General features: G+C 37.8%; 1 protein-coding gene and 2 long non-coding RNA genes across 4 annotated transcripts; all 3 read right to left on the minus strand.

Annotated features, from left to right (window-relative positions):
- Positions 1-23,794, minus strand: LOC140245852 (uncharacterized). Its single transcript, XM_072325345.1, has 2 exons — positions 23,607-23,794; positions 1-895 (listed from the first exon to the last, which is right to left on the minus strand). Exons 1-2 carry the CDS (start codon positions 23,792-23,794, stop codon positions 1-3), a joined length of 1,083 nt encoding a protein of 360 aa, XP_072181446.1.
- Positions 6,343-10,064, minus strand: LOC140245855 (uncharacterized). 2 transcript variants are annotated; one of them, XR_011902391.1, is made up of 5 exons: positions 10,009-10,064; positions 8,559-8,819; positions 7,960-8,106; positions 7,121-7,213; positions 6,343-6,478 (listed from the first exon to the last, which is right to left on the minus strand). It is a non-coding gene; the product is annotated as an uncharacterized lncRNA (long non-coding RNA). The 2 variants fall into 2 exon arrangements; XR_011902390.1 differs by lacking the exon at positions 10,009-10,064 and having other exon boundaries at positions 8,559-8,887.
- Positions 18,073-22,710, minus strand: LOC140245850 (uncharacterized). The gene is made up of 4 exons (XR_011902389.1): positions 22,600-22,710; positions 21,145-21,326; positions 20,362-20,484; positions 18,073-19,849 (listed from the first exon to the last, which is right to left on the minus strand). It is a non-coding gene; the product is annotated as an uncharacterized lncRNA (long non-coding RNA).
- Positions 23,795-24,339: the final 545 nt, after the last annotated feature.

A 24,339-nucleotide genomic window follows, 5' to 3' on the forward strand; every position in this document is an offset into this window, starting at 1 on the left:
TCATGCCCCTGAGAAATAATTCTCCAATGATGGCGGGTCGAGTTCAAAGTACGTGGAGGTATTGTTCCTGTACAAGCAAGTGTGGGCATTTGTGAGAAGTCCGGAGACGATGTACATTTTGCCACATGCGCTATGTAACACCTGCGATTTTCGGAAGTCTGTGTATTTGAAATGGTTGACAATGTCTCCAAATGTCCACTCGACACTGATTCTGACCTTTGTCATGGCTGCATTAAAATTCTCTTGCAGTCTTGTTATGTTAGTTGTTGGAAATGGAGCCTGCAATTGTGGTCGTAGGGGGTAAGCAAGATCTCCGTAGAGGCAGAGTGGATTGCCGTCTTGATCGTGGGATCTTGCCTCAAGTTCTGTCAAGAGTCCTGACTGGCGCAATATGTAGGCATCGTGCCTTCGTCCTTCCACTGGACCATAGAGATGGGCAATCAGTCCATTTGGGACAGTAACGGACTGGTACTTTAGTGCATGTACCCTCTTGTGACCGTTGTAAAGGATCCTCTGATGTTGGATAGGTCTGCATACTGGGCGAACGGTGCCATCGACAAATCCCCAGCAGTTGTTAAGTGAGGCACCCTTCTGGTATATCGCATTTGCGAATATTGCGAGATGTGGTGGTGTTAACCAATCCTGATCCAGTGATGATATCAGGTGTCTGTGAGTATTGAAGATGAAATTTGTCATCCATTTGGAGATCATAGAGAGTTGAGGTACTGACCGACCGTAGAAACGCACCATGTCTCCATATCGGCAAGGGTAAGCGTACCTCTGAAGCATGACACACAGTGCTTCCAATCCTTTGATAACTGAACCATTATCCAGGATGACTTTATCCGGAATTCCCAATGCACTTTTCAACCGAACGATGTCATCTTTGCGGAATCTAGTAGAGATTGACATATTGAGATGACATAAATATCTAGACACTACTACTTAAGGTCCTTTAGATTTATGGTGTATAATTTCATATTTTTATAGGACATGTTAAATCACATATATTCTGGACCAACAACATAGAAGGTCATTCTTATTTCAAAATCTCAAGCAACATTATACATGTACTTGATTCCCATGTTGGGGACCTATAGTGTTAGACATTTCTTACAGCCATTACGAATTCAAGAGACAAAGAATAAAAAAAAAAGTAATTATATAGATCCACTGTCTGTATACTGGTGGCATGACTACGTCGCATCTACGTCTTTGATTAAATGATTACACATTCATGTCTGTGTCACATTTGATATTGAACAGGCGATGTAGGTGGTACATAAAATTTATATGTTCGCTTATTCACAATTGATTTGTTCCCAATTGACGTGTTCTATTATTCTTTTCTTTAATCTGTATACGTATCTCAATTTTTTATTCGGATGAACATATTGTATGTTCTATTGTCTTGAAAGCAAGAAGAAATGACTATTTTTATTTTGTGAAATAAATTTGTTACAGAAAATTAAACTAAATTCATTTGACTTCAATTGAAAAAAAAAAACATTCATTTTTGTAACACTGAAATAACCTTGAATAGCCATTATTTAAAAGTCAAAGATTACGTGTGTTTGTACTTGTTTTAGCCCTTCATTTTTACCATCATTGTTGAATCTGCTAAAGTTCATGTTACATAATCTTAACATAAGACAATTTTAGGTGGACATTGAAAAGCGTATTGACTTATTGAAATGAGCCTACCAAAGCAATTGACGATAACTGGTATGTCGGGTTACGATTGTTGCTTATTTTATGCATATACCCTTGTTAATGTAAATAAAAATTACTCTCTAAAAAAGAAAGAGTGAATTTTCACTCGATTTTCACTCCCCTTGGTAGTGACGTCAAGGATCACTAGAAGTGGAGTGAATTTCGAGTGAACAGAAATTTCACTCCAAAAGAGAGTGAAAAAAGACGGAAATTTTTTTGGTGGGATGTTCACTCCTTTCTCACTCTAAATTCACTCCTGTCGTATTTCACTCTTTTGTCAGTCGTTTTTCACTCCGGAGTGAAAAAAGACGGAAATATTTCTGGTTGGATATTCACTCCTTTTTCACTCCAGGAGTGAAAAAAGACGGAAATATTTCTGCTTGGATATTCACTCCTTTCTCACTCTCAATTCACTCCTATTGTATTTCCCTCTTCTTTTGTTACTCCGGAGGTTTTTCACTCCTTTTTCATTCTTTTTTCAATCCCAAACGGAATTACACTCTACATGAGCACACATCTCTATCACAGCACTCAGTGCACTAGTTATTCAACCCTGGAAGAAAAAGTGACAATATGGTGATGGATTTGGGAATAATGTAGGTGGTCTGGAGCCATTTCTGGATAATGAATACCAATCAAACTAATACAAACAAAAACAAAAAGTAACGTTCATAATATAGATATTTGTTAATATTAATGCATGTATTTTGAAGCAAACCATCCACCACTGGTAGCCCAGTGCATTGCCAACGTTGTGTTCCAGTTTTGAAAGTCATTCCTACCCGAGCTGGATCAATACATGAAACTGAATAAATATAAGCTAGTAATCCAAATGGCTGTAGTTTCATTCTTTCTTATTAATTTATTCTTTCTTTAAGTAGCATTGAGGGGGATATAAGAAGATAATGTACTAAATGCTACGCATGTTATGCTTTTTTTATGAGCTGATTCTCTATATTTCATAAATGTGTGATGTCCACTGGATCACCTGAAAAAAAGAAAGGAATATACCTCTTGAAATATCTACACTTCAACTACAGAGCAGTACACCATTACAAACAGTCTTCATGTGCTGAGTATCTGGTTTTCCATGAATTATGTGGCCAATAATAATTTTACATATTTTTATCATTTAAGAACTGTCACCATAATCATCACAAAGTCCCTGTAAATATGCTATTCTAGCTGTCATTCCCAAAGCTCTACAAATGAAGAGTTTGTTTGCAAAAACTGATAAGTCCATATGTGCCAAATGGAGATATTTGTGATTTAAGGTCAAGAAAAATGTAGAGAATAATAAGAAAATGTTTGCTTCTTTTGATCATAACTTCAAAAATGTACCTTTATATGTAGTGACCAATATATCATTTAAAATGTATTATTTTGTACTTTATGACAGAGACTGTACTTCAAAATCTCAAAAAAATGGACTTATCAGTTTTTGTGAACAAACTCTTGAAATATTAACATCACACATTTCCCTGAAAATATGCCAAATTCATAAAGTTTGTGCAAAAGTGACAAATTTTACAAGTACCCTTCCTGAACATGTTTAATTTTCGACTACAAGTGAATATGGCATGTTCAATGATAAGCTACAAAAGACTTGCAAAGTATAGTCACCATTATCTATATTATAATACAAAAACAATTACACATGTAGTAGGAATTGTGATTGCTTTGAAAAATTGACAAAAATACAGAAATTTTCAATACTGCATGGTTAATCAAGTTTGGATCCTCTGTCATGTAACACAGTGATGCTCTACAAGTACATTGTACAAATACCTAAACATACTCGATCAGAGAAGCATGGTCTTGACTTTAAGTCTTTAGGTGGGGTATTTATGTAGATGATAGAGCCAGAGGGGGGCCTCCCTGGAACCCCCCCCCCCCCAGACCTCGGCCATCAACTGTGCGATCATTACAAAATCCACACACAAATTGCCTGTGACACAATTTTAAAACGGTAATATTGATTTTCAAAAAAAAAGTCACTTGGCTAAATTATGCTAATTTGAGCATGAATCAGACCATTTGCTGTAAAGTTCCAAAAAGGCACATTTTTTTTTTGCTGTAAATATTCTTTTTAGTGTCCACAGCAAATGTAAGAGAAAAAAAAAATGTGCCATCAAAAAATTCTGAAGTATCTATTTTTTCTATTTACTCATGTATTTCTCTGCTTTTTACTTTTTGATTTTCACTGCCTTTTCAATGAAATTTGTCAGCGACACGTCCAGCATGAAAATATTTATGTTATTGATTACAATCAATAACCCCCCAAAATAATCATGCCTTCATGAAATTTGGCATGGAATGTCAAAGGGGGAGGAGGGCTCGTAGCCCCCCCCCCCCTCAACCGGGCCTACTATTTATCGAAAAAGAATTGCAATCAATACAGTTGACACAACATGCATCATATCATTGATCTTCTTCACTTACATAAGGCATCATTGTACAATATTGAACACTTGTAATCCTTCTGAGTTTTGCCAGATGTAGCAACAACTAATGCATGCAAACTGAATTTCTTATAGAGTGATTTCATGTGACGTCATGTTGGCCACCATAATGGTGGCTTCCATAGCAAAGGCGATCAATATTCACTCATGCATGCCTCTCTAACAAAGGTGTTCTTTTGCCTTAGGTTTCCCTGAAGTAAACATTGCTGCAGCTTTTGTATGCAGGCTTGATTTCTAGTCAGTTTAGGCAATTGACTTCATTATGGTGGGCAATTGTGACATCACTGCAAACACTCTATAGAGTAATTCCGTGAAGTTGGGGCACAAAGTGTTACATTTTAGCATAACTCAATACTAATTATGCTATACATATATTGTTTATAGGCTTTACATTTGTATTGAGACTATACATTTTCCTGGAAATTTTGTGCCATTCAGACTCAATTTTGATGAAGTTATTAAAATGATATGTAACAGTGTCCTGTAGCATCGTGACGCGTCCATGTAGCATCGTGATAGTTAAAATCTGATCCTAAAAGACAAATTAATGCAATTAGCTTGACCAAAATTTGATATATGCATAATTACTAGATTAGTCAGACAGCTAAATATCTTAACCCTCCTTTCCACCGTTTTACTTTTACAAGAAAATTACACAATGTGTCACTATGCTAAGCGGTGGCCACCAAATGTTGCAAAAAAGGACACCGCATAGCATCATGATACATTTTGTGATTTTCTTTTAAAATTCAAACTGTGTACAGCAAATTTGAGATATTTAGCTATCTCATTCATATCTTGTAAATGCATATTGCATCAAATTTTGGTCAAGCTAATTGCCATGATTTGTCTCTTAGGACCAAATTTTAAAATATCACGATGCTACAGGACACTGTTTCATATTGTTTAATAACTTCATCAAAATCGAGTCTGAATGGCACAAAATTTCCAGGAAAATGTGTGGCCTCAATGCAAATGTAAAGCCTACAAACAAAAAATGTATAGCATAATTGATATTGAGTTATGCTGAAATGTACTTTTTAAATATCATGATGCTACATGGACACTGCCCCAACTTCATGGAATTACCCACATCAAAATATGATTGTCAGTTGCAGGTTATCTTAATAATTTGTTACGAGGTCAAGGGAGGAATTATCCATAAGTTTGACTTGGCACATTAGTGAACTAATCTATTTGGCTCCATCTACTCTAACGCCATATATTTATCAATGATGGGCTGCAGATGTTTTGTGGAAAAAGAAGTTGAACCAGTTGAGCTTCTACCCTCAAGTTTTTCAAAGTACAGTACATCAATTACATAGAGGTGAAAATGTACAAAATAACTCTGGGTCCCGTAACCCTAGGGATCAATGATTCCCATCAATTTTGTTTATTTTTTCCCCCCTACTCCAAAGAAGATGGATGCAATAAATTTGAGCACATGCATATTGTGCTGCATCAATGTTAATCAAAGGGGTGACAAATGTATGTGGTAACTTAATCACAACATGGAGACATGATCTTCATCCCAAGAGCATGGATGACCATTGGAAGATTCTACTATTTAGCTGCTATTTGTAGCATCCCCCCCAAAAAAAAAAAAAATAATAATAATAAGATCGAAAAAATTACATGCAAGTGTCTGTCAACAGTTAACTTCTCTCTTGAATATGAGACCATAAAAAGATTTTATTCAAGCAAGTCAGAATTGCCTGGAGAGGAAGGGGTGCTTAATCATGAGCGCGGCCAGGTTCGTATCATGCGGAATGCCAAGCCAAACATTCTTTGATATGCTTGGAACACCTCACAGATGAATGTATTGATTAACATGTGGCCATGAAGAGGAGATTTTTTCTTGACAATATAAGTCAAAACTATTTTCAGTTACTAGTACAACAATCAACAATTTAAAGCATTAAGAAACTCTTTTCATCGGCGAGTCCTGTTCTACTTTTTATGTTGAAGTGCTGCAGTACATCCTGGTAACAGCTTCATGCTAAACTACCGCTGAGCCTGATGAGGCTGACTCTTCAACAAGAATGTAAGTTCCAACGTCAGAGGAGCATACTGTATCTCAAAAGAGGAAAAAGAGCAAGGGTATTTAGACCTATACACCGATGGTAGCTGTCTCTTCTCATTGGGCTTCTAATCTTACGTTGGAATGGTGCTCGGTCAGGGGCTTGGTGGGAGCTGGAACTACTCTCTCTCTCTCTGCCTGAGGTGATGAGTGGTGTCATAGCTCCTCAAGGTCTTCAAACGATACTCAATGAATCCATGATCCTTGCCATACAGGTATACTCCTGAAATATAAGAATGCATTGTAAGTCAAAGTTTTTTCTTGAGTCTCAACAAATTTGACTTTGGCACAGAGTTGACTATAACTGATGAAGATCTGGTAGCAGTAGAAATACATGTAGCGGCACTCTTATGGAAGAAAACGAGAACAGGTTTATCATAAATGAACGGCACAACTGGCATGTTGGAGCTCATCAAGTTACATTACGTTACGTTAAAGTTATCGTTCATTGAACATAAGTCATGGAATCAGGCCAATCTGCACACAAACTTTTTAGACATCTATGAGAAGGTACATCAAAGATTATAAAAAGTCCCCACATTGCCTGTATATTTGCACAATGATTTAATTAAGAAATAGATGCAATTTCCCTGTAAAGGCCATTTTTTCTTTCTTTTTTTTTTTGGGGGGGGGGGGGGTCATGCCCATGACCTGAAAAACTTTGGGTCCTTGCCCCCTAACTAAACAAGGATGATCAACTCCTAGTTTGCCTGCTTAATTCTGTCCACTAGCTCTGGAGAAAAGTTGAAAATATTGAAGTTTTTGCAAGCTAGATGAATAAGATACCATGTATGTCACTTAAGCTTTCTGCTAAAAAGGGCTAAAAAAAGTTGTAGATCACATAAACTTATGAGTATAAACTTACATGTCCTTTTGCACCTTGTGTGGCGTCTCACAAAGTGGGGTACTGCATTGCAACTGCCTTGGCTACAACGTCTTTTGCTCACTACTTGGGTATCTGAATTTAAAAAGAAAGCAAGAAGAATGTTAATCATATTATACGACGCAAATATATAACATCAAAATTTTGGCCCTCATCTTAATCTTCTAAGGGACTGAACTATTTTTATGTTTTTTTCTTGGCATTAATTTCTATTGCTATTCAGTACCACTGTTTCAAGTACATTTATTGCTACTTGAGCCAGATATCAGTTAATACATATGAAAATTTCATGCAGATAGGTTAAGTGTGAATGTGCACAGTTAGTAGAAAAATTTATACCAGATGTGATTATCCATTGAACTTCATGGCACATCAACTCCAACTTTTTTATTCATCATTGTGATGATCATATCATAAGTATTAGGACTATTACCAAATCAATATACATGTGGCCTAATGGGGCTACCAAGAAAATAAGTCAGCGTGGAGTCTTGTACGTTAACTCTGTTTACATGTTTCATACGAGTATATCAGTCTTTATTTTTAAATCTATAACCATCACTTCATTAACAATGTTATACTTACCGGTCCCTTCTACTTTCTTTCTTTCTTTCTTTCTTTCTTTTTTTTTTTGGGGGGGGGGGGCAAATTTTAGTCTGTTGTTCTCTATACTTGAGAAGACAATTAAAAAAAAATGAACAGGCAAATTACATTGTTATATATTGGATGGAAATGTAGTACAAGACATGACTATGGGAAACTGGTATTCCAGACCAATTTTCAATAATTATAATAATAATATCTTAACTAATTGAACTTACGCTGTACAGTTTTCTGCTTCCATTTTCAACAATAAATATGCTACAATGATCTGGATGTGCAGATGTCTCCTCGGAACAGTCAGAACTCCTTCCCTCAGCTTTTGAAGTATATCCTCCCCCTTGAAGTGATGTGTGTGTGTTGAATTCCTGGGCAAATAAGTAAAATTTAATGGTTTTATGAATCATACAAATGGCATGAGGATAGTAGGTCCCTCTAGTTTACATTATAAACTTGAAGTGCAAAATCATTCAACATACATATTTGACATAAGCAACAGCTCTACTTACACAACTCAAGACTGACCATAACATGGTTTTCACTTCTGTCGATACGGCAAGTACCCAGTACACATTTTTTCTTACATACAAGTACTAACCTGTCAAGAAATTCATTTTCAGAGGGAAGGACAGCTCCAAAACTGCTCCATGAAGTATCTTGAAAATCATTTCTTCAAACAAAATAAAACCAACCAAGCATTCAGTCTCTTAATGTAGCCTCTTATGTAATTACTGAGACTCTAGAATGTAAAATAAATGTCAATCAATTTCAAACTAGTCTCCCTTCATTAATCATCGTGAAAAACAACAGAATAGCTTACAGCAGGGTTAGTGCAATGGAAGTCCATATCTCAGAGGCTCCTTCGCTGATGTTGGCCCGGTGTTTCCAGCATTCGTCAACCCTGAATTTAATGGCTAGTCGTTGACCACATCTGGTACTTTGCAATCTGGTGATCTGCACCCTCTTCGTGTGACAGAGACTGCACAGCTATCAATATCCGTCTTTGTGCTCCAAATGATGACCCCTACACCGAGTTCCTTTAAATCACCACCACTCCCACAGAGCTGTCATGTATCTAAAGCTGGAGGAAAGTATGAAAACACAAGGTTCAGAAATGGATTTAGAACTCTATCATTTCCACAAGACAATATGCAGTTGTTTTGTCCACACAAATACTAAGTGAGCACCAAATACAAAAGCTAGTAGGCCTAATTACTTTTTTAGCTACATCAGCATATTTAACGTTAGAAAGACCCAAAGATGATCTCTGCCAAATTTCAATACCTAATAAGGTCACTTGTAACTTTCATAAAAAACAATGTTGAAACATAGTACCCGTCATCGTCTGCTACAAGGGGGATCGATCTCCATGACGTGTGATGAGCACGCTGATCTTCAGCTAGAAGTGTGATGTCACAGTGGACCAACACATAACACGAACAGTACACGCATCGTACTTCTTACCTAGTAGTACAGTAGTAGATGATCACCACACATGACGTGGGAGTGTACGTGGTACTAGTATATTCTCCCAGCTGTTTGGATACTCGAATGTAGTGGCAAATAAAAGTCCTTTTTACTACATACAGTGTATATAATGAACAATAATCATAAATCACCAAATTTCACCATTTTTCATTACCGTACTGATCGAGATCACCATCTCATCTGGCGACACAGTGTCAGTGATTCGGCTGTCAACTCAACAATAGCAATGTAGAGTACGTGTCTAGCGCTAGGCGCTTGCTTTAGCACAGCTTAGTAACAGCTATAGTATTTATAAGTTCTATCTTTATTTACACTCGACTACATTAATTTCTGTGTGATGAGTATGCTTGTACAATGTCAATTCAATGACTAACGACCAACGTTTCACTCATCACTCATTTTTTTTTTTTTTTTTGAAATCAGAACTCAAACTAACTGGTCTATTTTGTTTGAAAATTAGTTTCTAAAAACGTTAAAGACTTTACATAGTCCGCGAATAGTTCAAGCCCTAGATCCAAACGTGTACAATTAAAGACTCAACGTATTATTACATCCCAACACCCACCAGTTGAGTTTCGGCCTCGGATTCTACAACTAGCTGTTCGTAAGGTGTTCTTCGACCAGCCCCATAGCTAACTGTGTATAAGGAAAGCCCCGGGCCCGGGGTTATTCGTAAGGTAACTTACATGTTCGTTTACGGAGAGGTATAACGTTAGACTAGCCCGTAATACTGGAAAAACTCAACAAGTTATAATTAGATCGATCTTTTATGGTTTGCTTACCTTCAAAAATGTGAATGATATCTCCGCCCCACTCAATTTGAAGACAGAAATTTTCTCACGTCCATCACGACATCCAGCTAGGCTCTGATTCTCACGAATACCACACGCACGTAAATCTGTGATCATATGCATAATACACGCACAGCTAGCACACACACAGCATGCACGCAATTGCACACAGTCCACGCACAGGCGACGCGTCGCTCTTCAGGTAAACCATGCCCGCGCCCAAGCCAGGGGAAATTGCGGCTGGTGATTGGCTTAGAGTAAACACATGACAAGGGAATTCTCGATTCCTATTGGCCTAGCCAAATGCGTTTAATTATGTATTCACTCGGAATTCACTCGGCTTAATTTTCACTCGGAATTCACTCGGCGAATAGGTTTCACACAAATTTCACTCGTTACAAGAGTGAAATTCACTCGACAACGAGTGAAAGTCACTCTTAATCGAGTGAAATTTTATTCACTCCTTGCGAGGAGTGAATTATTCACTCGAAATTTTTTAGAGAGTATATGAATAATAATAACATATATTTTCGGGGGGGGGGGTAATTGATGGAATAAATGCATTCGTATTGCCTTTATCTCATTTTCAATTCTGGCACTCAAGAGTACCCTGGCTCTAAGTTTTCTACGCAAGATAGGAAAACAGCAAATGGTAAATATTAAAGTTAACGGCATGGGGACGTGCAAAAGAAATTGTAGGAAACGGTCCTGCAATAGATATATATCAGCTCTTCTGTGAGTGCTTCATTGGTTTCGACTGACCAATAGGTACTTCAATGGTTTACTGCGTCTATTCCATTATTGTAATCGTATATTTGTAAAGTAATAGAATAAGACACTTCTTAAATAGCTAATGTTCACATTGGTATAGTAAGGGTACTAGGTCTCGCGCAGGGACCTAATGATCGCGCATAGCGTAACTGCGTATAGCAAGCGATATTACGCGTAGGACTAAGCGCAAAATTTGCCGATACGCCCATGGAATAAACATACCTGACTTACCGCTCAACATGAGAAGGAAGCAGGTAAGACATTTTGATTTCCAACAAATTTTCCACTAAATTTCCAATTTTTTACCTTGTACAAACCTACCTTCCCTTAAAATCTGTTCTAAGGATGTTGTAGCCTAGACGTGTCGTCTCGCTTGTCTCGTTCGTAGTCGATAGAATTCGTAATTTGTTCGATCGATCGTTTACCACGTGACGTCATTATACACAAGAACAATGTATGCTGCCAGCTACGCTGAAATACTGTTAATAAATGTTGTTTTAAGTCAAATTTTAACACAACGATTATAATATTACAAAGGAATAAATATTTCAGTCTATCGAAGTTGAAGTGTGATTTCAATTTGAATTTGCTTGTGATTTCTTGCGCTAACTTGTGATATATATTTGAGACAGGGGAGGGCCATAATGATACTGAAGAAAACAAATTAGATGAGAGTGTGACAAATGGGTGACGAAAATGAGAGGGTGACGAACGGGTAAGCACACACACACAAACACACACACACACACACAAAATATATGTTCATATTTTACTATTTTCCATTTTATATTACGTGTATATTATTGGTTAAAGTGATTAGAAATATTGTAAGAAAACTTTATAAATGAAAATCATTAACGATTATGAAAATATCAATGATGAAAATAATGATAATAAGAATGATAAAATGATGATGGTGGTGGAAGTGATAATAATAATAATGAAAATGATAATGATGATGATGATGATTATGATGATCGATGATGGTGGTGGTGATAATAGTAATAATGATAATTTTAACAATAATAATAATAATAATAATAATAATAATAATAATAATAATTATGATAATAACACATATAATAATAATAATAATAATAATAATAATAATACTAATAATAATAATAATAACACATATAATAATAACAATAATATACACAAGTTAGGTAAAACTGCTGTAAGAAATTTTATATCAAGTGAAAAAAATATTCTACGGAAGCCGGAGCACGTTACGGCCGCAGAAGTGCAGACACTTTCACGCATGAAACAACATAGGGCAGCTGCGCGATCTCTACATACCCCGAGAAATTGAACGCAGAAAAAAAAGTCCGACATACAAACGGCGACAGCGCACTACTCCGTCATCGTATCATCAGGAGATTCTGGAAGGTGATTTTTCTGCATTTTCGTGATATTCATTGGGAAATTCAGGTACAATTATGGAATAACTTCTATTATACGAGCATTTCAAATTTTCGTGCGCGATATCTAGACCCCTCAACCATACAAATGACCTTATTTTTCTAAGTTGGTTAGGAACTTCATTCTTTTTCAAAGCGGCATATTTACGCATAAGCTTGCTCAACGTAACAATTTATCGAATTCATGTTCAATCAAAGAATCATCTCCGAGTTTAGTTCAGATGGTCAGAATATTCCATCAGTTGTCAATTCAGCAGACATCCATTTTATTGTTTGGAATTGAATTCAATAACAGCCTATTTCCTTGTGTATTGCGAAATACCATTCTTGCTGCCAGGTGGATGTGCTGGCAAGCGCCATTTAGATAAGGATCACATCATATCGCTGACGCTTATCTCATTGAATTTACAAACCAAAATGCCTGTTGGTACAAATTACCTTTTTTCTGCTCATGCGCAAAGTACGAACTGGCATATTAGTTTTTGAACATAGAGAGTACATTTTCATATAATCATTATACATCTCAGATATGCATAATCCATTGTCTTGAACTTCATTGGGTTAACTGGGATCGATCCTCTAACTGTTCTTTTTTTATTGCATTGAGACTTTGTGCATAGCCTCTCAACCAAAGACGCTTAAAGCCCAAAGAAAGTTCTGGTAAGCCTGCAAAAGTTGTCAAATTTTGCTCCAAAATGTGAACGTGTGCCTAGGAAATGTGCGGAATAACGCTGTAATAACAAGATATTCGATGGGTAACGACGAAAATGGGAAATATTAACAAAAAACGTTCAGTCTCAGAACTTACCCGAACGGGGTCAGGCTAGACTCGGACTCGGGGATAACTCGGTCTCGCTGTGCTTGACGGCGGGATGAGTTGTATTGGTTGTCCCTCTGGATTGTACAGCGTTGTACCGCATATGGGAGCGGCCTGTATAAACTACATTGTAGCGTTCTGGCTACTCGCAGTAATGGTCCGAGTTGTTACAACGCGCGCATCAAAAACCTCTTTGGCGCGCATGCAAAATTAGTGTGCGCCTCTCAAGCACCTCTAAAAGCAATCAAAGACGCTTGATAAACAACAACAAAAACTTCAAAGACCGCGCGTCTCAGCAACTGAGGTGATGTGCGTATTTAGGCTTGAGGACCGCGCGCTGTCCATTTGTTTTGTACAGGATTAGCACGCACTTTCCTGTCTGCTCATCAAGGCCTCGTTTGGTACCCGTAGTATTATAGAGTACTGATGAACATGGCGATCACGAACTGTGTGTAAATTGTCTGAAATAGGGTCAAGTTTTCCCTGAGACCGAGTTAGTCTGGAGCCTTGTGGAATAAAAGTCGGTCTACCGACTTTTATTATTTTTCTCAAAATACTCCAAAACGACTCATCATTCCGGCAAACCGCGTCAGCCAGGTAAGTTTCTTTGTAGACTCTTTCGATATATTGCAAGCAAATATGAAATGGTGTCAGACGGGTTCTCAGGCCCTTACCAGAACTTAGTTTTCACTTTAACTAATAAGACACGAAAGTGCGCGCTAATCCTGTACAAAACAAATGGACAGCGCGCGGTCTTCAAGCGTATACGCACGTCACCTGAGACGCGCTGCCTTTACGCTTGATAAACAACAGCAGCGGCTTCAGGGACAGCGCGTCTCAGGTGATGTGTGTCTTTGCCTCAGACGCGCTGTCTTTGAAGATGTTGTTGTTTATCAAGCGTCTTTGATTGTGAGATCATGTTGTTGCCAAATTTTTACCTCCACGAAATAATCCTTATTACTTTAAAATCCCGTTCTTCAAAATAATACCCTTAATCGAAAAAAAAGCTACGACTATAATTTTTAAATCTTTTTAAGATAATAAAGATATCACTACCTTTGGAAATGAATGATGTTCCTAGGTGTACTGAGTTTGTACTTAGCTCTCTTTTGTATCGTCATGTAGGGTAGCCATTTTGTGTCCATTGTTATCGCGCGCCTTCGTATCTTTATCTCTACTATCTTTGCTCTCAACGAAAGGCAAATATTTGCGCTATACGCATGTAGTCTACGCGTGTCTTAAATGTAGACAACGCACTCTGGGCCGGTATTCCATAAACTTCTAAGACAAATTGCTTAAGTCTAAGCAATTTGTCTAAGATTTTTGCTTAGCTAAGAAAATTGCTTAAACGGTATTCCATAAACTTTAGGACATTTTTCTTAAGTCGGGCGATTTGGCTAAGCAAAAAGCTTAAATTCTGGTGACGTCATAAGCAAGATATTCAAGTCATCACTGTTCGCGAACAGCTTCCCCGCGGTGAAAGTCTATGTATTTTACGTGTTTAAGCAGATATCGCAACGACCCTAACCACCCATAGGAAGAGATGTAGAAAACTAAGCGGTAATTAACGCCGTAATTAACAATAGGTTGTTATTAGAGGCTTTATAGAAGCAACGTCTTCATATTGCTCTAGGTCTCACAGTGCCTCAGTGTACACTACAAATGTCAGTAAACGGCCTAGATCTACTTATTGTTAGGGTTCTAGTAGTAGGCTAGACCTAACAGTGACGTGTTGTTTTGGATCTTTTCGGTCAAAATTGCGGACATTTTGAGACTCACCTCACGGTCACACCGCAATTATCACGCCACATTTCAAGTACGACACCCGAGTGAACATCATAAAATCACGGGAATCAAACTCAAAGCGAGGACTTATGTTTACAACCTAACGTCACTAGAATAGTAATTAGTATTCCGTACTCACCGATCCGATAGAGCTAGCCGGAGAGGACGCTTCAGTTCGCCTGACTCGATACACAAACTGTGATCGCCGCACGTACGTAAGGTAGGGCATGTAGTAGAAGTCTACTAACGTTAGGACGATGGCGTACGTGAAAAGCGTAGTACACACAAGCTAGGCGGTTTATGTATAGACCGATTCAATTTCGATGACCTATTCACCTACCGCCGCTAGCGGCGCTATAACGGTCGCCATAACTGGGGGCCAACGGGGGCTTCCAGTGAGCTAGCTACCCAGCGAGTTGCACTTGCAGCTCAGCAGCCTAGCGTACCCATCGCGCATAGTTAGCCGGGCGCGGCCGCTGCGCCGCGGCCGGCGACCGCCGGCGCCGCGCTAATATTGTGATTGTTTACTCATTGTGAAAAAGTCATTCAGCGGCTTTTAATACCTTTCTTTTGGACAAATTGAGTGATTCAGACATATTGATCTACTTTGAAAGCTTCAAAGGAAGGATCGGGAAAACACATGCAGTTGACAATTAAGTGAAATACAACGGTATAAAAATGCACAGATTTCGAAACAAACTATGTCTACTAGATTCTCTATTTAATTAGGTTATCACTGCATATTCGTAAAATATGTTGTTCATCTTCGAAGACAAGTTTAGGTCAAAGAATTTGATAATTCACTATTTTTTAATATTTTTTTTTAATCCTTGGTGTCCTACTTGCCAAAGTTAGAATACACTTCCTGGATATACTTTATTATTATGACAAACATTTTACAGCCTACACTACGGCTAAATAAATGTTTCAAGATGCGTTAAATTCTTATATTGTTTTCACTTCTTCAATGTTCAGCACTGAATTGACCATAGGCCTATTCAGTATTCAATTTTGACCTGGAACTCTGAATTTGACTTTTGATAAAGTGATACTTATGAATTTTAAACCATGGATGGTGGCAAACCACTTTTGTAGATTATAATATTAATTAAGCGTTAGCGTGATGTTCTGCAAGGTTACTTCGACCTAAAACAGTAGAAGTTTTGGTTGTAGACATCAGGCGACGTAGTCGTAACTTAAGTTTAGGCATTTACGGCCTAGAAACGCCTAGATTTATATTCCGTCTGGTTTACTTAGTTAGGCTTGCCTGAAGTTATCGACAACCGAAAATGATATAGGAGGTGGGGTTCTAGAAGTCAATAGGTCTAGATCTAGTCTGGACTCTTGCCTAGATTTCCAGACAAGATCTAACGTTAGACAGATTCTACCCTGCTGGCCCGACACTCCCGAGTAAAGGCAAAAAAGCCTGCCCTAAAATGGTTAAGTTAACTGATAGCTTGCAATTTATTGCGCCATATCTAGCTCAAGATTCTAATTCATTATTTGTATTTAATTATATCAGTTAACTTGTCAACAGCCTAGGCTTATTAGCAAGACGTCTGCCTGTGCCTAGCAATAATTCTACCCAGCGGTTTTTATTCTCTTACACAAATGTAAATATACGGGGCTTACACGCGAGTACCCAAGTCATCGCCAAAGAAATAGAGTCCACATATTGACAAACATTCACGGATCGTACTGATATTTACCTTGAAATTCAAGTTTTGGCTATAGCCGTATGTCCTCTACCCATTCGCTCATAGTCGGTAAAAGTTGTTTAATTTATTTATTTTTAATTAGTTAGCGAAAAAAAAAAATGTAGACTCTAGTTGTCACAAAGTCAGTTGCGTCGATCGCTGTCAGCACCAGAGATAGCTAGCTGGCCGGCTGGCGCCGGGTGGTAAAAGAATTGGCTGCCGCTGGCACCCTTGCCACGCACGCAGGGAGCTTGCCGACCCGGCCTGTTGGCCCCCAGTTATGGCGTCGCCTTAAGAGGGCGCACTTCCATGAACAGTCGCTTGAATCGGTCTATACTAACACTGACTGACTTATCCGGGCTATGCGCGTTCCTCCCCAACTGCGCGCTCCTCCGCCGCTAATGCGCGCTGAGAACGAGGTCGAGGCCACGCAAGCGTCTTTGGCACGCATATTATGTACGCGCAACACATACCCTTCCCCCCCCCCCTCCTGTGGTCCGGCGAGACGCACACGCGAGACTCTTCGTCAGACCCTGAACTCATTTCATTATACATGATTACATGTACTGATGAACTTGTTTGTTTACCAAATAGGTGAAAAATCATATAAGCTCAAGCCGCCCTCTTTCCTACATTGTTAATGCTACGCCCATGAAATTTTCTTACTGGAACCCAAGTTAAGACAGCTCATAGCTGGCTTAAACTTAGGGTAAATTTCTTAGACAAATGTCGTTATAGAATACCGACGGCACATTTTTTAAGCAAATATGCTTAACGAGCAAGCCGAAATCTGTCTTAGCTAAGGCAGAATTCTTAGCAAAATTCTTAGCCAAATGCTCAGACAAATTCTTAGCAAATTTTTATGGAATACGAACTTTGACTAAGAATTTTGTCTTAGCCAGAAAATAAGCAAAATTGCTTAGATTTTCTGACTTAAGCATGCTTACTCTGTAAATGCTACGGAGCTAATTCTAGCTCTTTTTCCCGCTCCTTAGGGAGCGTGATTAGGGACCAGTCCATTTGGAGTGAAATTTGGAGCGAAAAATTTTCACTCTACCAGAGAGTGAAAATATTTCGTCTTTTAAGAGCGAAACCTACATCTTATAAGAGTGACTTCTAGCTCCTCATTCGAGTGAAATGATTTTGATTTACATGTGGAAATCCTCACTCTTTTCAGAGTGAATTTTAGCTCTTCAAGTGACGGGTGCTAGTCTTGGTTCCAGGGGTAGGGAAATTACAGATGTATTTTGATTTACAGGGGAAATCCTCACTCTTTTCAGAGTGAATTTTCGCTCTTTGAAAGAGGGGTGCTAGTCTTGGTTCCAGGGGATTTTTGTTTTTATTTGTCGCACTGGTATTTACACACGTCCAAGCGTGCACACACACACACACACACACACACACACAAGCACACACATACACACACACACACACACACACACATATACACGCATTCACACACACATATGCATATACATGTTCCAACGTACAGGTACATGCAAATATACATACACTCTGTCACTAACACATGTACGTGAAAAATACACTGCATGTACTGCTGATGCTTGTTGTAGGACAACTTGTTTGTATGTCAGGTATATTGTTCACAACAAATACTAATTATGTATTATGCAGAGTGGCTTCAAGCATTTAAAGTTCCTATAAGTTCCTGGAAATAAGACATCCATAAACAATGTGAATATATTTCCAAAGTGGCCTTTTGACCAAATATGTAACTGCATGTATTCCATCAAATTTCGTCAAATATTAGACAATTGAACATATGAAATATTGTACAATGTTTAACAAATTATTGATAACATTCTGTTTTTAAGGGCAATTCCAAACTAAGAGAATAACAAATCAGATCTGATGACATGAAAACCTGAAATGCAAATAGGATGCGGTATATCTATGAACACACTTAAAAGCAGATAATTTGTCTGTACATGTGCAGCTGCAGTATTGGAAACCCGGAACTTGGAATACAAGTGCATGTACAAATGAATGAGTCGCTGAGTTATAGAGACAACTGTCGAAGAGACATGGGTAAATTTCTTCCTGACAATGATACAATACTTAGCAAAAACTCTAATTATCATGGGAGTGGGGATGTACAGACAATAAAATTTGGCTGGTGTTTCAAAAGCCTTATGCAACCCCTGATTTAAAAGAGCTGAAATATGTGTATGTTTTGGATCATTCTATCTGTCTGATAGACAAGACCGATTTGCATAAAATGCACATTTACGAACAAGACAATTAATTTTACAGCAACAGTAACGTGTCAAATTGCCACCATTCCTCCATTGAAGCATAGGGCTATATCATCTTTGACCAAAGCAATTAGAATAATTCATGTACACAATGTACAGGTTTTTGAACTTTTAAACAGCTTTATTTTATTCTATTTATCTATTTTATTTTTCTCTGGTTAGCTTAGTGGGAAATACAGAATTCAGGAGAATTTCATAAGTTCTCGTCTAGAAAGTTACCAGTAACTCTCTAACTTTATTGAACCATTATTTTGTATGATTATCCGACGGAAAAAAGTACAAGAATATTCTATTTTCCCCCTTGTAAACAAAAAATCACTTGCCAAAGTCAATCATATCATCCTACGTGACGAACTTTGCCAATTTGCTAGAATTTTCAAAGGAAATCTGAATGTCTGAGTAGGGTATATGAAGGAAACGTTCGATTTTAAATTGCTATAAGCAACATATAGATCCATGTGAATATTATTCAAGGAATGCAATATCCTAAAATTCATGTGTACAAAAATACAACAGCATACTGTACAAGCGTATCAAAATTGTGCATTTTGTAAAGCATTGAGATCATCTATCCAAACATGCAGTGATCAAGATTGAAAACCACTTTCAGAATACATATTCAGATACATTCAAATACATGTTTGTCGTCACACATTTTGTGAGTTGTCAACTGAACTGGAAAAGAGAAAATCCAAGTAACAAAGTCACAAGACATACATGATTATGATTACGTGCCTTTGTTGACCTCCATTTGAATATCTGGCCGATCTGGCAGAGGCAGGTTCTCAACGGTGGCTTGATATCAGTGGGGATTCATAGATGAAGGATATAAAAAATGTCAAGAGTCTGTGATCGACAAGTCTATTGTTGGGAATTCCATATTGAAAGTGAAGAAGACTTTGTGAACAGGTGATCCAAAGCCTGAAAGATGTCTTCCTCTCCAAGAAGGGTTGTATCATAAAAAAAAAAAGATTAAATACCGTTGTTGTTCCAGCCCACCAGCAAAAAACAGCAAGAAGGGCTGGCTAAACTCTTGGTCCTCTTCTTGTTCCGCTGCATCTTTATCTGTACCAGAGAAAATAATAGAGTACAACAATATAAATGAAAACATGTGAATATGCAACTCCAGTGTTCAGAATTTTTTTTTCTCTTTCTCGTCTAAGTGTATGACAATGGATCACCACAAGAAAGCGTACATTGTTGGATGATATTTACTTGTCTAATATAAATTTGGAACACAACCTGGGAAATTTAATGGACATATTCCCATGTCTTGTAAACAAACTTTTGATATCATAATCGTCTCTACCACCACGAACAAATGTGTATAGATAAAGATACATTTACATTCTTACGTATCATGCCATGATTTCAAGGCATAGAAGGTGTGACTAGAACAGTGTTAAAATATGGAATGTGCTAACGATGTACAGTCATCAATGTGCCTGTGAGACAGTAAACTTCAAAACATCTGTGAAAAAAAATATATATTGTTAAAGAACCATACGTTTCTTATTACTTAACAGGTTAAATTACACAGATATTAATGTCACAGGGAAGACAGTAAATGAACTCACAGATCTTTCTTCAAAGAGATGCAGGAGAGCACTGTCAGTTGTTGGCTCCTTACTCTTTCCTTCCTGTCTTGATGCAGGATGTTGGCAGAAGTTTTGTCAACAGCACCGAGGCTCCTTGGTCTCCTAAAATTCACATAAAATTCAATATGCTTTCAAAGCCTGCCAAACATTCTACTGTAATGGGCAACAGTCAATCTCGGAAGCACAATAATTTGAGAGAGGGAGATAGAAAGAAAGGCATTCATAAGATCATTAACATGGCAAATGGACAGTGGCGGATCCAGAGGGGGGCGCACGCCCCCCCCCTTTATTTATCGTTAAAAACAAAAGAAATAAAAAGAAAAATATGAAATGAAACCCGGAAGTGGCACCAGAAATATTAGTTAGCCCCCCCCCCTTACAGAATTCCTGGATCCGCCCCTGAATGGAGGAAATTACTATTCTGCACATGAACAGAATTAGTACAGTGTCCCTTGCAATTAAATCATGTGGGGTATTCTCTGTTTTCGCGCACATTTTTTGTTTTGTGCATTTTTCCATGTACATGAACCCAGATACATATTATGAGTTTTATCCAACAAAATAAATAGAAGTTGAACAACTCCGGTCACATTCTGCAAGAGGAGAACAAGTAGATACTTGTACTATATATGGGTAAGGGTGGGAAACTGATTTTCAGAATCTTCTTTCTCTTATTAAGTGAAAGTGGTTCAACAAGTTGTTTTTGTTGTGATGTTAGTGACTAAATCATGTCATTTTAATTTGCTGTGAGGCTACACTCGCCTAGATCCATGGCATAATCAGTGAGATGAGGCCCTCAGACTGGGCTACCTGCTGGGAAGGATTCTTCAGCAATGTTAGATCCCCAGCTTGAAAGGAATTTTGAGCCATTTCCGGGATTGATCAATTGAAACTCCATACTGATCTCTGTAGCAGCACATCAGTAGACCTGTATGAAATCAAAGCTGAGATGAAACATGAGAACATATTAAATCAATCTTTATTGTACATCACTATCCTAAATGAAGTGGGTTGTCAAATGGTTGCAATCAGCAGTATGGATTCAGTCAGTGAGACAATTTTTTGGAAAAGTGGGTGTTTTGTCTAGAGTTTGCATTATTCCTCCTTCATTTTCAATTCCAACTATACTGTATTTTCATCAAACAAAAAGTAACACATCATACAGAGTATTTTGTCAATTCACACTGTTGAACAAATTGAAAATACAAGTCATAAAACATAATACGAAATGAATACACAATTCAATTCATACTGTTGAAAAATTTGAAAATACAAGTCATAAATATAATACAAAATAAATACATAGATAATTATATAACGAGAAAGCATAATGCAATAGTAGCTAGTAATAGATAGGACGATAGAGTACTGAGTACAGTGATTTTCTAAAAAGGGCCTCCTGTAAAACGAAGATTACTGTACTTAAAAGCACAAAAAAGATCCTATAATATGTATCAATCTTTTATCATATACAATCAGAAAATGTACCGTATAATTAAGCATCTGATAATTCACATATAATTGACAACTTACCCTCTAACGTTGGTCTAGAATAGATCTATAGATTATCTAGATCTGTAACAGAGCAGTCAGAACCAAATTTGCCAAGAAATGGTCAACACCAAATCACAAGAAGCAAAAACAAAACAATATCAAAAAATATATATATTTTGAGCACACGAGCACATTGACACACACACACACACAACATGGCCGGGCACACACACACATACACACAGCAGCTTCACACACAAGCAGAAGCCTACATACAGTACCCGGGTTCCATGCATGTAAGGTATGTAAAATATGCACGCGGGAGCCCGTCCTGGGGCCTATGCTTTTAGGGTCCGGTAAGGTAGTCCCCTTGCACACTACTGAGACAAGACACTCAACTGTAGGCCTAACCCTGTATTCTTGAAAGCTTCGACTATCCCAAATGGGGCCTAGTTTATCCCTCTAAAAAAGCCCACAGTCTGTTTGAATTACAATGTTCCGGTACTGGCGGTAGAGTACATGCTACATGGGTCTACCATTGTATCAATCGTGTCCAGTACAGCTAGCAGGATCATGAACCAGGCCCGCGTAGCCGGCTGTAGGGATAATACTACGCAGACTTCATTGCGATTTAGAGTTAGAATAGAACTAGAAATATTGGTCGAGTGTAGTCCAGCTGCTCATCAGAGCTGACACAGAAATTTCTTACAGAATTATGAATACCTTTTATGGCTTAGGTTTTGTTCGTTGCTCCCATATCTTGATTGAGCCGAGTCGTCCTCTCCTATGCCGGCCAGGCTAGACAGACGAGAATGATGGCGATATGTGTACGTTATCAGTGACGGACGGCACTGCACTGTTTACGTACATACTACATGTAGTAACAATACGTGTACGTAGGGTAGGTCACAAGAAGTTACTGGCGACATCGACACCAAAATCAAAGTGAGAAACCCGTCAACCTGTGTGATATGCGCATGCTCCATTATTCACTCTCCAGACCGAGTGAAATGAGAATTCTCATCAGACAAGCGTCACAACAAACAGCTCCTTTTCAAAGAGCGAAAAGAATTTCATGGTACCAGTCAGCTCGTGGAAGACCCCAGGGACCCGGCATTAGCTCTAAAAAGTGTGAAATTTCACTCGTACACGTTTCGCTCGAAATCGGAAGAAAAGTTTCCCTCGGTGGTGGGAGCGAAAAGGTATACCTACCGTCTAAAAAGACTGAATTTACAGTCTTTTTCGAGCTAATCACATTTAGGTCGAGAAAAAGAGTGAAAATTTAGCTCGCTTACATTTACAGAGTATCTAGTTTATGGAATACCAGCCCTGCTCTCGCTGGATTGCGTAATATGTTTAACGTTGGTGCGCCGGCAAAACTTGATTGCGTAAATAAAAATAATGCGTGATCAATGCGCTTTGACATTGAATGATTCCAGTTTACAGTGTAGTTTGTTTTGGCTATGAGAAAACGAAAATTTTCGTTGAAATAAGAATGTCTCAAAGAAATGTGATTTTAGGGAAATTGATGATCAACTTAAAAGAGGAAAAAATACCATTAAGGTTATTTTGCAATTGGACTTTTTCTTTGCTTGACATAATCTAATAACTCAATGATTATAATATGCAGAGGTAGACACTTTACACTAAGATGATTGTAATTTAGATTAATATCGCACGGATAAGTTGTACTACCGTAATATATACACTATCAAGTTTGAATCGCTTACCTGAAGAAGCTGTTACACTCGTCGTCATTGAAGTTGTCCAAATCAAACTTGTAGCCATCATGTTCGTACTGAAAGTAGGGATTGCTTGGCGCATTAATATCAAACAGCAGAATAAACTCTTCTTCGTCCAAAATGTCAGAAATATATGCGTTGACAAGAGAGTCTCTTATTCTGTGCAAATTCGCCATGATGAATGATGACATAGCATCGACTGAGGGCGCTTACACGATTGTAAGAAAAAAAATAACAACAGCAAAGAAAAAATAAAAATAAAATAATTGCCTACATCAACATAGTGAAAATACAATTTACAATTGCATAGACAGAATGGAGCAAACGTGAGAAAAGGTGCATTTATCTGATGTAAGATGTTGAAATACATTATGTGAAATGTATAAAATAGTCTTTTATGATATTGCTCGAGTGCATGTAAACTGATATTAGACAATGCCAATTAAAAATTTTGCGTGGTAGTTGTTGGGGGGGGGGTTCCTAAAATTATTTTTCGTTGCATGTTTTCTGCTTAGACAATCTATGTGATGCAAAACAGAAGTCATGAAGGCAGATATAATTTCAGATCTAACGAAATATCATGACTTTTATTGTTCCATATTTCATCGTATATACTACATCCACAGGCATATAGAATATAATTTAGTTCTTCAAATTGGCAAACCATCTGAGTATTTTTTTTCTTTTGTCATCTTTTCTCAATGAGAAAATATCTGATTTC

This window comes from Diadema setosum, unplaced genomic scaffold (genome assembly GCF_964275005.1).
Source record: "Diadema setosum unplaced genomic scaffold, eeDiaSeto1 scaffold_44, whole genome shotgun sequence".
Classification (NCBI taxonomy): domain Eukaryota; kingdom Metazoa; phylum Echinodermata; class Echinoidea; order Diadematoida; family Diadematidae; genus Diadema; species Diadema setosum.

What these genes read in the sequence shown, in the direction of transcription:
- LOC140245852 (XM_072325345.1), bottom strand. Translation starts at nt 23,794, where the DNA reads ATGGCGAATTTGCACAGAATAAGAGACTCTCTTGTCAACGCATATATT. An exon ending in GAGTGTAACAGCTTCTTCAG is followed by an intron (nt 896 to 23,606) that starts GTAAGCGATTCA and finishes AATCTCTACTAG; the next exon opens with ATTCCGCAAAGATGACATCG.